General features: G+C 48.0%; 1 protein-coding gene across 1 annotated transcript in view; it reads left to right on the forward strand.

Annotated features, from left to right (window-relative positions):
* Positions 1-13,948, forward strand: part of LOC138245864 (cilia- and flagella-associated protein 337-like) — a 1,005,044-nt gene that overhangs the window by 786,496 nt on the left and 204,600 nt on the right. The window contains 1 exon segment of the mRNA XM_069199842.1: positions 2,655-2,872. Coding sequence (XP_069055943.1) covers positions 2,655-2,872 — 218 coding nt within the window.

Genomic DNA, 13,948 nt, shown 5'->3' on the forward strand with positions numbered 1-13,948 from the left:
ATTTCACTTTTTCGGCTTAGGTACATAAATGCACTTTTGCCCGATAGGTGAAAAGTCAGGTAAGGAGTTTACAACGCGATCAGCTCTAACATGAGCAAACACGAGACCCGTTGCATTGTAAATGCTTGTTATATGATGCAGTTCACCAGCAAAGTGATTGGTGTGCATCAGCAAGGTGCAGTCTTCTTAACAATGTTGTCTTGAGGAAGCTTCAGTGTGAGGAAATACACGCACGATATTAGTTATTTTTTTAAACAGTGCCTGAACAATGCTGTCTCAAGGAAACTTCAAGCGTGAGGAAATGCACACACAATGTTAATTATTTTTTTATACAATGCAGAGGTCACAAAAATAATCACTTATAATTCAACTAGCATCAATTTACTGTTGCCACTTCTCCCAATCACAACTTAGTGCAATGGAATACAATTACACCGGATATCAATCCTGTAAAGTGAAGTCAGCTTTAAGTCCTTTACTCTGCACATTTAGTGCAAAGTCACAATTTCCTCAGTCAGTAGTCCTTCACAGGATATCTGTTCACATTCCCTATGGACTGCCCAGTTATGAAAAAGGCCACTTACAGTTTCTGCATTAGTTTCATCAGCTGCTTTTTTTTCTTAGCACCTTCTTTCCACAAGTGATACCTTTCCAGGGTTGGAGGTTACCCAATATGATGTCTGCCCCAGGCACAGACACTGTTCGTCTGCAAAATTATGTAATAAACCATGCAGATTTCGTGTACTTCTTTATTTCACATAAAAAGTTAACACTTCAGTAACCTTCAGCAGAGAAAGGGCAGCTGCTTCAATTGGAACATGCCCTCCATTTCCATTCCGTAAGCGTCAATATGTGTACCTACATCATAATACCCCGTCTACATTCCAATACAGCTAAACATCATGTTAGGATAGCTTAATATTCTAACATTGCACTTCTATGCTCAATCTGAACTGGTTAGGTGGTTACTGGTTAATCTTCTTTCATCTGTTTTCTGCTTGTCAGACACACTCAATACCGGATTTGAGTTTAGTGTTGACCTCCATGTTTGTTTCTGCAATTGCTGGGCCACTCCTTTCCTTCCTTGCTCAGCTAAGTGCCTGGTCTCTGCTTCATTAAATGACATGCAAAATAATGTAATTAATAAGTGAATGAATGCCACAAAAATGTCCCATGACTCTTCCCAACTGTTTTTTATCTGTTAACATGCACCAAATCGGCATCAGGCCTGTCCAGAATCAAAACTCAAGCTTTGCATCCAACTCTGTGGAAAGGAGGTCTTGATGAGAGTCAATAAAGCCGATCCTGTCTCAAGGAGAAAGGTGCCTTATCACATATACAAATACATCTTGACCAAAACTCGCAGCCATGACTGAGACGTGTAGCGCTACCTGCCAAAATTCATCAATTATTTAAGGCCTCTTTACGAGTTTGGAGGTTCTTAGTCCACCGCACTCATGGTTACGGTCAGACCGCCACACTTCAACCAGTCCAACATCCACATTACAACCCTGCCGGGTGAATCCACCAAAGGACCACCTTCCCTGCCAGGAACATGGTTCCTGATGGGCTGACAGTGGTCTGAGTTGTACTCAGCCACAGCGGCACTGAACTCAGCGCTGCCTAGCTGATTACAACTCAGCTTTCCACCAGCCTTTTAATGGCAGAGACCACATCATGGAAAGGCTGGCAGAAATCCAGTGCCGTGGGCCACAGGTGGACCCGTGCACATTATTGGCCTCAGCTCCCTCAAAGGAGCCAAGACTGATATTGTACCACTGTTCCGCCAGTCTGCCCATCGGGAACGCATAATACAATTTTCCCGCCGGTCAGCCGGGGGGAACATTGTAATACACTTGGGGTGATGCCACCAGTATGATGGTGGCGTCCTCCCCGCAAGTTTGGTAGTTGGTTCATCCGTCCACCAATTTCGTAATCAGGCCCTTAGTCAGCATTCTACTCCCTTTTGATAGTTTGCGACTTGAATGCCTGCTGCACATACCTTCATCTCTGAAGCTCAATTTGCTGCACGTGATCTGAGACTTAAAAACGATTTGTAAAAAACACTCTGTTGTATCATGTAAATTAAGTTATTTACTGGAAAAGGTTGTGTAATCATGTGATAAAGAAATATATTTTACCTAAAACATTTAAAATATATTCATTTGATTTTAATTTAGGGGGAAGGTAGGATAAGGCAGAGAAAAATAATAAAATATTAATTCAAATGGGTTCGTCAAAACACAGTGGTCCTTTATAGAGTTTTGCTGTGTCAAGACCAGAGAACCAAAGTAGTTCAATAGGTTGTTTGGAATTTGTTTTTGATGCGACCCAAAACATAAGAATAGGTATATATATATGCAGTTATGGCCCCTAATTGTCTCACATAAACCTGCATTGAATAATTCTGTGCAGCATAGAAAGCTTTCTCTGCTCATGATTTGAGACGGGACTTTATGCACTCACACACTGGCTGCCACATTTCCACTGACAATAAGCACTGAACATCTTGTGACAACACTGTCCACGTGGAACCTTTCTCACACTGTATTTCAACTCATTCACAAAGAAAAGAAAATGAAACACACTGGCCTCATTTTGACATTCTCTAAATTCCCTAAAGTTTCAACCATGTTGTCTTTGTCTTGCTTTAGGTACCCGAGAGGCGTCCTCCGCTACTCTGTGCCTGGAGGGCCCACAAAAGCACGCTAGTGAGTGTTCAACTGTTTTCGTTTAGTTCTGACTCCTTCATCGTCAGTGGTTCCTCAGACAGAACGGCCAAGCTGTGGACTGTTGATGGAAAGTGTGTAGGAACCTTTGGGCAGGAGAAGAGCTGGAGCTTAAGGAACCCCAACACGTTCCTCCACCTCAAGTAAGTCTGGTGCACCTCTTGGAAATATTTTTGGCTAGGATTCAACTAAAACCAACCTTGGCCATTGTAATTCTGTACTTTAAATATATTTCTAGACTTGATTTAATGAGTGCTGCCTAAGATATTCATGCCAAGTCATTTGAAAACATGAGAAGAGACTGAGGTATACAATCTGGAATTTGAAGCATTGTAATTGGAGATGCAAGCGGCATCCATGTGTCAGGCATTACATTTGGACTTTGCCTGTTGCACCATACTAATGTTGCATCTTCTGCTTTCAGTGGTAGCAACAACAAACTGCCCATCTCATTTGTGGAATTTTGGTGACTTTGCATTACTCTTGTTATGACATCTCAGTGTCAAATTCCAACATTCGCTGTGTAGCACAATTGTTTTCCTGTGAGGCTCCAGAAATGCAAGCTGTGAAACTCGAGCAAGATTTGGCATCCCTAAGCTTGATTTTCTAATGCTGGCTGTCACAAGTGGTTGCAGTTAGAAGGTTGCTTCTTGAATAGATTTGCTGCAGCTCGAGTAGATTTTCTACTCAAGGGCAGCAAAGTCAATTTGAATGGCCACGTGCACTTCCACACCACATAGTGCAGTCTGCACTAATTTTTCAGCACTGCTCGCGCGACTGGCACTAAATTGCAGCACAGTGTGCATATTTTCTACCTGTTGGCAGAACACCATGGAATCTCGTGGAGTTTATGTGTAACTCTGCGGAATTCCGTTGAGTGAAACTCTGTGAGTTCTGCCTACCACTGCAATAAACATGCATTGGAAAACCAACAGCCATTTTCAAAAGCCTTTTCATATTACTAAGAAAAACCATTTCAAGCTGACCATCGTCTGCAAGCATGTGACCATCTTGAAATGTTTTTTATAGTTTGGAAAAACATTCCAATATGTTCTCCCATATGTCAACATGCATAAGCACGAATAGGCAACTATGTTGGAATTTTTTTTTCAAAGTACAAAAAAATCATTCCAAGATGCCCACCAGTGAATGTGCATGCATGCTCACACATGCTGCCTATCAGCTATTGACTTTTTTTGTTACACTGTGATATTAATTTATTAACAAGATGATAAATGCCAATTTGCGAATGGAAATTAAGAAACAGAGTATGTGTGGGGTACCATGAAAGTCAGCCAAGTGAGCTGCCAGGTGGCAGCATGTGCACGCAGCTGCTAAGCCCTTGCAAATACATAAAAAACATTAACGCAAGGAGGAAAAGGTAATGGCAAGGGAACAATAGATGAATGGTGAAGCATGCTGCTTGTTAGCAATGTCACTGTTTCTCCAGTGCATATATTTTCCCCACCTTGCGTCTCAGTCATCATTGGTTTGTTCGAGTGATGGATTTATAATTCAAGTAATAGCCAGGCCTGGGCCTTTCACTATGGATCACAGACAAGTCTTCTCTTGGAGACTGAGGCTGGTATCTTGCCGGCTGGTTTGTATACTTACTCGATGCTCGTTGTTGTAAAGGAAGAGACGTGGGCATGCATTACGAGCAGGGACAGCTCCTCCATAAGGGAGGAGGAGTGTCCTCTGCCCCTGCCAGCAGTAACCACTGCAAATCATTTCACAAGGAAGGGATAATAAACTGTGTTTAATAAACTGGCTGCTCCCAGCCAGTCCTGATGCTGCTGTGAGCAGCGTCAGTATTGGCCGCAGGGCAGTCAGGGAGCCTGTGCCTGCGTGCAGCAGAGGAGCAGAAGAGTGGCAGGGGAGCAGAGGTAAGGTTTTTTTTTTCCACTGCTCTAAAACCAGAAACCACTAAGTTCCGAACCCTGTGACCAACCCCTGTGATTCACTGGAAGACTAAACATTCCTGGGTACAGGCTTAATGTGAGTGGAAGCGGAACAAAGATGCCCTGACACTAGCCCTTAAGTGGTCTTGGGAAATATATTTCTCTCATGCTCTCCACACTTTCTTGTTAATAAAGCTGTAGCTGATTACACCACCAAATTCACTTTACCCAGTAAGAACTATGGTTGAACAGACATAGCACAACTCATCAGTAACTTGCGCCTCCAAATTCTAGTACCCATATTCCCTCCAGCACTTCATACAGTTTTCTAACGCACCCAGAGATGACTCACCTAGAACACTCTACGGTATCCGTTGTCACGAGCAAATTTATCACAATGAAACTAATGGTCATGCCAGGTATCAGTGTGGTGATGCTGCTTTGGAACATTTCTCTCGATTTATTTTATTTTCTTGGCTAATGTATGTGGGACGTCTTAGGCTCATGTGCTCCCTGATAAAGTGAGTGAGAGTCAAAATTCCTGTCATAACATTGCTTGTAAAACAGCGTATTTTTCTAATTTGACAGCCAAGCATGATTATAGTTTGCATTGGAAGGGCAAGCACTGTCGCTTTTGTTTCCTTGACATAAAAATATTAGCAATTTATATAATTCATGTCACAATATCTGTTGTTTCATGACTCTTAAGGAAAGTGTGCCTATTGATAAATAACGCAGTGCCACTGACATGAGTCGGCCTAAAAATACAATTTGTATTTCTCCGGATATCTTAACAGCGGGTGCTCAACTCACTGAACATTTGGACCGGAAGTACAAAAAAATGTGAACACTTATAAGTCGGCAACTGGTCAGTGGGCGCTTACATCCAAGTAACTCTTGTTTGAGCCGGTAGAGAGTAATTGTGGGGGTGACAGATTTCTAGCATAGCACTGTGATGCCATGCAGGAAGGAAAAACAAACCTATCTGTGGAAGAAAAGCAATTATGTGTGCATGCGTTTTAAAAGTGCACATCTTTTATTTTAGCACACATTCTAACTTATTTTCCCCCTCTTGGGCCATCCGTGACCTGTCCAAATAGCTGCCTTTGTAGTATCCCAGCTGCTGGAGAAACCACAAAGTTCAAAATGATAGCCACAAATTTCCTGAAAGCTTTGAGGTTTGGGCTAGGCTCCAAGGTGATGAGGTTTTATGATGCAGAGCAGATCGGCAGCTGTTCCACAGTATAGCGGGAAGGAGGCACAAGGTCCAGGGAGTTCAGTTCTCCACAGAATCTGGGCAATTTCGTAATTACAAAAATACCCCTGTGAAGCACGCAACAGTCCTAGTCCAAAGAAGCAAGACAAAAGAACTCAGAACTCGCCCACAAAACCAACATATGATCTACCTTTACCAAAACATCTATTAAAACTTGAGGCAAACCAATACCATTTTATTGCTGCTCCTAAATCTGCTGTTTCATTTCTTACTGTCTGACCAAACAATTCTCTTCAATGAACTGTGCTGCTCCGTAATCAGCTCCGTACACTTGTTTCCAGACTGACAACTTACTACTGAAGTAACTTTCTACCTTATCCATCCCCCTAAATCAATCATGTGGCTTTTCAATCTCTCAGCATCGGAGTCTCCATCCTATATAACCTATGCCAAGCATCCCAGCACTCATAAGTGCTCCCCGGCTGTCATCATACACTTGCGTATACTGATTGCACTGTCCAGTATTGATTGCCATCAGCCTCTCACACCTATATGCATCAACTCACATTTCTGTCATTAGCACTCATTTGGAATTGCAGACCTCCTCATTTAGCACAAACTTGCCATCCTCAAAATCTCTGAAACGTGGCTGTCCTTAACCTCAAGCCCAGTCTTTGACGAGCTCATCACAGGTGTTCACTAAACATTAATAAACTCCCTCAGCCTTCCCTTCAATATGCTCTCACATTCTGGGCACCTTACTCTTATCGGACGGATTACTAAACTTTACCCTTTCATCTCACATCTCCCGAAGCCTCTCATGCAGGACCACATAAACCCACCACCCTAGGTGAAAAATCCTTCACAAACCAAACCAATAAAGAACTCACCACATCCTTTTCAATCACCATCTCAAAGAACACCTCAAATGGTTTTGAGTTTGAATCCCTTCTTTACACAGACAATTCTACTTTCATACCCTTGCCTGATGAAAAATGTATCACCCACTACAGGAGCCAACCAAAGCAGCAAGGCTCACTCAAGTCCTAAACACCTCCAAATACATAATTTGGAAAATAAAAAATACCTTGTGCTTCTAGCGCTCTCAATCACATTTTCTGACTCTAAATCTGGCATTCCTTAAGCCAAATAAACTATTTCAAAACCATTGTATTGTGTGGAGTATAAAGGCATAATGATATTCAAAGTAGTCACATGCTGCATGTCTTCACCCCTTATTTGTGAATGTGAGGAGTGTATTAACTTCATTGACAGGGATGAAATTATCAATAGCAATCATAGCTGTACCACCTCTCACTAGAACCATACATCGATTTTAAAGTTACCTCTCAAGACATCTTCCCATGGCACTCCTTCTTACCTGTCACTACTAAGGACCTGATCAGCATTATCCATTCTGTTAAATAGATCCCATAGAGAAAAAACCTCCTCCCCTCACCCATCATGAAGTCTGCTTAGACACTAGGGCACTCATTATGACATTGGCGATAAATCCCACTTATCGCCACGCTGACTGGCACCAACATACTACCACCGCCACGAGTATCCTTTCACCATATTATGACACACACACACCAATCCGTCACTATTCAGCCACATACACAATTCTGCCACACCAAAGGTCAGTGTTAAAACTGGCAGTATCAAAACCCACACCATTATGCCAACGCCCACCACATTATGACCCACGAATCACCACGGCAGACATTCAATGGCGGCAAACCATTGGCGGTACAAACCGCCGTGCTCAAAATAAACACACACAAACAAAACAACACCACATTGGACAATTCAAACAACACACACCTGACAACCATACACACACCACACCCACCCACTCACACCACTATAAAACACACACCCACATTACCCACAACTCTTTACCATTACAAACAATTGCCACTGGAGAGAGACAGCAAGACCCCAGGCACAACCAGAGCCACACACTACTCACACCTATACACCACTCACGCACCCCACATCAAACACCCCAACACATTACCCAGAAAACCCTCACCTACACACCACCCATGGCACCACAAAGACACCCCCAATTCACAGAGAATGAGCTAAGGGTCGTGGTGGAGGACATCATCAGGGTAGAGCCTCAGCTATTTGAAGCACAGGTGCACCAGATATTGATAGTTAGGAAGATGGAACTATGGCGGAGAATCGTGGACAGGGTCAACGCCATGGGACAGCACCCCAGAACTAGGGATGACATCAGGAAGAGGTGGAACGACCTACGGGGGAAGGTACGTTCCACTGCAGCAAGACTCCAGCTTGGTGTACAGAGGACTGGTGGTGGTCCCCCACCGCCTCCCCCACAACTCACAGCATGGGAGGAGCAAGTCTTGGCAATCATGCATCCTGAGGGCCTGGCCGGAGTAGGAGGAGGACTGGAATCTGGTAAGTCAACTCTTTACTACTATCACCCCCCTACCTACATGCCATCACATATTCCCACCATCACCCCCATCACTCCACCACGTCCCACACACCCCACCATCACATCTCACCCATCCGAATGCCAAGCCCTGCATGCCATACCAATGCATGGACACCACTCACAGTCCTGCATGGACACCCATCACTAAAGCATGCACACTAGAATCAGCTAGCCCATCACATACCAACTTACACAAGTGAAAGCTGCCAGGGCAAATCCAACCAAAGATGGCAAGCCGCAGATGTACAATATGTCAGAGACAGAAACAATAACACATCATTTACATCCCCACAGGTACCCCAACCAATGTCACCGGAGAGGAGGTGCCAGCATTATCCAGTCCCCCAACTGATGAGGCCCACAGTGATGACAGCAACTCTGGTCTCCTGGATCTGGGTGACTAACCTGGCCCATCAGGGACCTCTAGACAGTCAGTTATCAAGGCCCAGTCACACACCATCACAGAGCCTCCCCCATCTGGAAACACCACCACAGCACCTTCCCAGCGTACCCACACCTCTGTCCCCAGGACACGTCAATCAGCAGTGTGTCCACCTCTACAGGGACCCCAGGGCACACCTCATACCCAAGACAATCATGGACCTGGGGTCAGTGACAGTGGGCACACGGTTCAGGGGACAGAGGCACAGTCCAAAAGGGAAACTGGAAGGACTTCTGTGTGCCAGGGCGAGGACAGGCCCAGGTAACCAACTCTCCAGGAGGCACTTGCAGAGATCCTGGGAGCATATCAACATTCCCAGGGCACGATGGGCCAAATCCTGCACAATGTGCAGGAGAACAGGTGGCTGCAGGAGGGACAGTACCAAGGGATCAGGGAGGACTTGCAGGCCATCAACACCACCCTGGTCTCCGTAGCAGGGGTGCTGTCAGACATGGCCAATGTTATGAGGGAGGCATTCACACAACAGCAGGCCCCTGCCACTAGCCAGACATCTGAACTGCCTTCCACCTCCGCTGCCGCTAGTGGCCAGGAGGCCCCGCCACAGGACCAAAAGGCCACCAGCACCCCACCCCTGCAGAAGGAGAACCACCCCGCAAATTATCCCTGCGATCTAGACAGAAGCCAGAGACACTTTCCAAGACTCTCTCCAGGAAATGAGACTCTCCTGATTGTCTTCATTGTGTCCCACTCTGTCACCTTGTCCACCTTGAACTGCCATTGCTTCCCTTCCCGTGGCCCCTTGGACAATGCACCTGTGCTACAGACTGGAACAATACCCTGGAATTTCCTCCATCATCACCCCATCCCATTCCACGTGCCCCTCAATATTTTAGCACTTCAACAAACACCCTTGGAAAAATAGAAGTATGGGGTATGTCAAAAATGTTAAGTATGAATTTGTTTAACCAGGTTCAAACATTGCAATTCAACTGTACAGTAAATGAGTATATGTTAATGACCTGTAGCTGGCTGCAGAGATCACACTAGGAGCTATTGTGAGGCACCAACATCGGTAAAATGAATTGCCAAAGGGTACAGTAAGTAGACACAGAAGTGAGAAATAACAGCATGCCAGTGCCACAGAAATTGAAAAATAATGACAATGAAATGTGAAGTAACACTGTCTTACCTGTATGTCATTGGAAGTATTGTCTGATGACTGCTGTTCTGTTGTCCTCTTCCTCATCCTCTGCCTCCTCATCCTCACTGTCCACAGGGTCCACTGCTGCCACACAGGCATCTCGAGCCTCCTCCTCCTGCAGAAAAGGCACATGGCGTCTCAGGGCAAGGTTGTTCAACATGCAGCATGCCTCTGTTATATGGCAGACCTTCTTGGGTGAGTAGCACAGGGATCCACCTGTTAGATGGAGGCACCTGAACCTGGCCTTCAGGAGGCCAAAGGTCCTTTCTATCATCCTTCTAGTTAGCCCATGTGCCTCATTGTAACGTTGTAATGTTGTTCTGCCCTTGTCCTGGCATTTCTCACAGGGGTCAGCCGCCAAGATAGGTTGGGGTAACCAGAGTCACCTGCAATATTGAGAGACAACATTTAGCCACACACTATCACATATGGCCCACACCATACCCATACACAAACATATACTGGGTGGGGACCAGAGCTCATCTATTAGCCACACCACGTGCCTCTGTAGTTGGCCCATCACATTTGGGATGCTGCTATTCCTCAGGACAAAGGCATAATGCACTGATCCCTGCCCCTCTCTGAAATGGTGTCCGCCTGTCCTGTGTGGAGGGACAGGTGGAAGTGAGGTAATTCTGCTGACGTTTGTGAGCCATTGCGGGAGGCGGTCGGGAACCGTCGTGCAACTCCTCATTGGTTATAATTGGGCCCTATGGGTAACAGTGGCCAGTAGTGATATACACCGGCGGTGACGGTATGCACCGCAGCGGACGTGACTGCCATTTTATTTCTAATTCGTCACTTGCTACCTGACCTTTAACAGGAGAGGACCTACACTGCATGTGCTACTGTGACTTGTGTCTGTAACCTAACATGACCCGCGTGACTGGGGAAAGGGCCCCTGCCTACACTTCGGCAGAGTTGGAGAGACTGGTGGATGGGATCCTACCCCAGGACGGACTGCTGAATGGGCCTCCAGACCAACAGGTGAGTACACTGTTGGCATGATGCATGTGGCATGAATGCATGGAGTGGTGTGTGAAGGCCTTGTGTAAGGGAGGTGGGTGGATGTCCTCTATTGGTTGTGTGCTGAGCCATGTGTGTGGAAATGGTGATGTGAAGGGGTATGGTGGGCCATTGGTGTAACAGGCAGGACTGTCCGACTAATACTATTTTCCTGTGTGTATTGCCTCTGCAGGTCAGCGCCCATCAAAAGAAGGGTATGCCATTGCCATGGACGTGCGGACCCTGGGGGTCTACGGCAGGCGGAGCACCCACTGTCAGAAACGGTGGGAGGACCTGAGACTCCGGGCACGGAAAACAGCGGAGGCCCAGCTGGGGATGGCCTCCCAACCAGGAAGGGGTGCTCGTCGAACCCTGACCCCCTTGATGGCCCACATACTGGTGGTGGCCTATCCAGAGCTGAATGGGTGCTTGAGGGCATCACAGCAGCCACAAGGGGGTGCGTACCATGCCCATCATTACTAGTAATGCCTGGTGGGGTGGTATCTGGGTGGTGGATGTGTGTCAGTGGGTGCCCCTAGGCCAGGCCTGACATTGCAGCGTAGGTCCCCTGGCGGCAAGGGGTTCAGAAGGGATAATCCTGCAATCCAGCTCGTAGGCATCCACTACTGGTCAGGGCTGCGTGGAACCCAGGTGTGCTGGATTTGCCGGTGTGTGCCCCTCCCCATGCCTTGGTGGCTAGCAATATCACCGGTATTGCAATACATAGTGTGTAGGCCTGTTCCCTGTGTGTGAGGGTGCTGTGTACGCCAACGGTGGTGTTGGTGCAGCCACTGACCAAATGTATCCTATGACTCTTCCCCCCCTTCTTGTTTTGTCACCCTGTCCTTATGTACATTAGAATCATCTGGTGGAGGAGCAGGGGCACCGGTGATGGAGGGAGCTGCATCCCACAGGACCCAGGAGGCGGAGTCCACTGACAGTGAGGGCACCAGTGGGACGGAGGGTGAGGGGAGCACCACTGCGGAGACTGGAGGGGACAGTTCAGACACAGATACCTCCTCCGATGAAAGCTCCCTGGTGGTGGCGGACACTTCTGTGACCGCCCCACCTACCAGCACCACCCTTCCAGCAGCCCCTCATCGAGTTGCCCGTGCCTGCTCACCCAGGAAGGTGGGCATCTCCTTCACCCAGGCACCTCAGGCCCTGCCCCGGTAGGCCCTGCTGCCCTGAGTGACGAGGCTATTGACCTCCTGAGATCCATCTCTGTAGGGTAGTCAACCATTGTGAATGCCATCCAGGGGCTGGCAGCCTAGATGCAACAGACTAGTGCATTCCTGGAGGGCATTCACACTGGCTTGGCAGCCCAACAGAGATCGATCCAAGCTTTGGCCTCCTGTCTGATGGCAGCCGTTGTCCCTGTTTACACCCTCCCCCCATCACCTTCCTCTTCCCAATCCCATTCTCCTCAACCCCAACCTATCCCAAGCACACAGGCAGACGAGCATGCACACAAGACAACACACAAGAGTGGCACAGGCAAACACAAGCACCACACTTCATCCCACAGGCACTCACACAATTACCATCCAGATGCAGACATACCAACATCCACAATTTCCACTGTTTCCCCCTCCGCCTCTTCCACCACCCTCCGAGTTCTGTCTACACTTACACCTGCATGCACAACACCATCATCCAGTACCAGCATCACTACCACACCTAGCAGAACACACACCTCACTGGCAGACACCTCCACAACAGCCATGCACACGTCCCCTGTGTCCTCTACCACTGTGTCTGTCCCCTCCAAGGTACACAAATGCAAGCACACAGACAGCCAACAGCCATCCACTTCACAACAGCATCCAGCCCATTCACCTGCACCCAAAATCAGCAGACAGACACCTCCTACAACCACTCTCTCTTTCTCCACTCCCAAACTTTCTCCTTCTTCCCACCCCAGTGTCCCTAAAAAACTTTTCCTATCTACCATTGAACTCTTCCTTACCCCTCCCCCATCCTGCACATCTGGCCAGGGTTGCAAAAACCCAGCCAAGCATCTCAGCCACCCAGTCCTCAGGCCTAGTCGTCACCACAACCACTTGTGTTGGAAAAGGATCCAGGGCACATGTCCTGAGGGTGAAGGAGTCTGCAGCAGTCAGCCGAAAGGGAAAGGAGCCTGCCACAGCTGCTGCCAGGAAGACAAAGGAGCCTGTCCCAGCTGCTGCCAGGAAGACTAAGGAGCCTGCCCCAGCTGCTGGTAAGAAGTTAAAGGAGCCTACCCCAGCTGCTGGTAAGAAGTTAAAGGAGCCTGCCCCAGCTGCTGCCAGGAAGACTAAGGACCCTGCCCCAGCTGCCAGGAAGAGCAAGGAGCCAGCACCAGCAGACGGGAAGGACAAGAGGCCTGGGGCTGGAATTGTGAACGGAGCCCCCACCACCAACTGTGGTTGTGAATCCGTCCGAGGTTGCAGAGGATAGGCAGGAGCCTCCCCCCACCCCAGCAGCAGCAGCACCACCACCACCATTGAGCAGCTGTCACCGCCGGTGGACGGTATGTAATCCTGCCTCCATGGGCTGCTGTGTGGCCTGCCCCCACAAATCCAGTGGGTATGACACCCACTTGGGAGACTGTGACCTTGCACTCCCTAGGATCAAGAGCACAGGGCATGATGCCCCCTCCAGAACCACTGGATAAGACACCCACCTACCCAGGATCAAGAGCACAGGGCACAATGCCCTGCCCAGGACCACTGGGTAAGACACCCACCTACCCCAGCCTCCCCAGGATCAAGAGCACAGGGCACGATGCCCCCTCCAGAACGACTGGATAAGACACCCACTTGAGTGACTGTGGCCTTGCACTCCCCAGGACTAAGCACAGGGCATGTTGGCCCCTCCAGAGCTTGTAAGCAACTCTCCCACTTGAGGGACTGTGGCCTTGCACTCCTCAGGACCAAGCACAGGGCATGTTGCCCCCCTCCACAGCATGTGGGCAAGTCACCCACTTGAGAGACTGTGACCTATCACTCCCCAGGACCAGGCACAGGACATGCTGCCCCCTC

The sequence above is a fragment of the Pleurodeles waltl genome, chromosome 7, assembly GCF_031143425.1.
Source record: "Pleurodeles waltl isolate 20211129_DDA chromosome 7, aPleWal1.hap1.20221129, whole genome shotgun sequence".
Lineage (NCBI taxonomy): Eukaryota > Metazoa > Chordata > Amphibia > Caudata > Salamandridae > Pleurodeles > Pleurodeles waltl.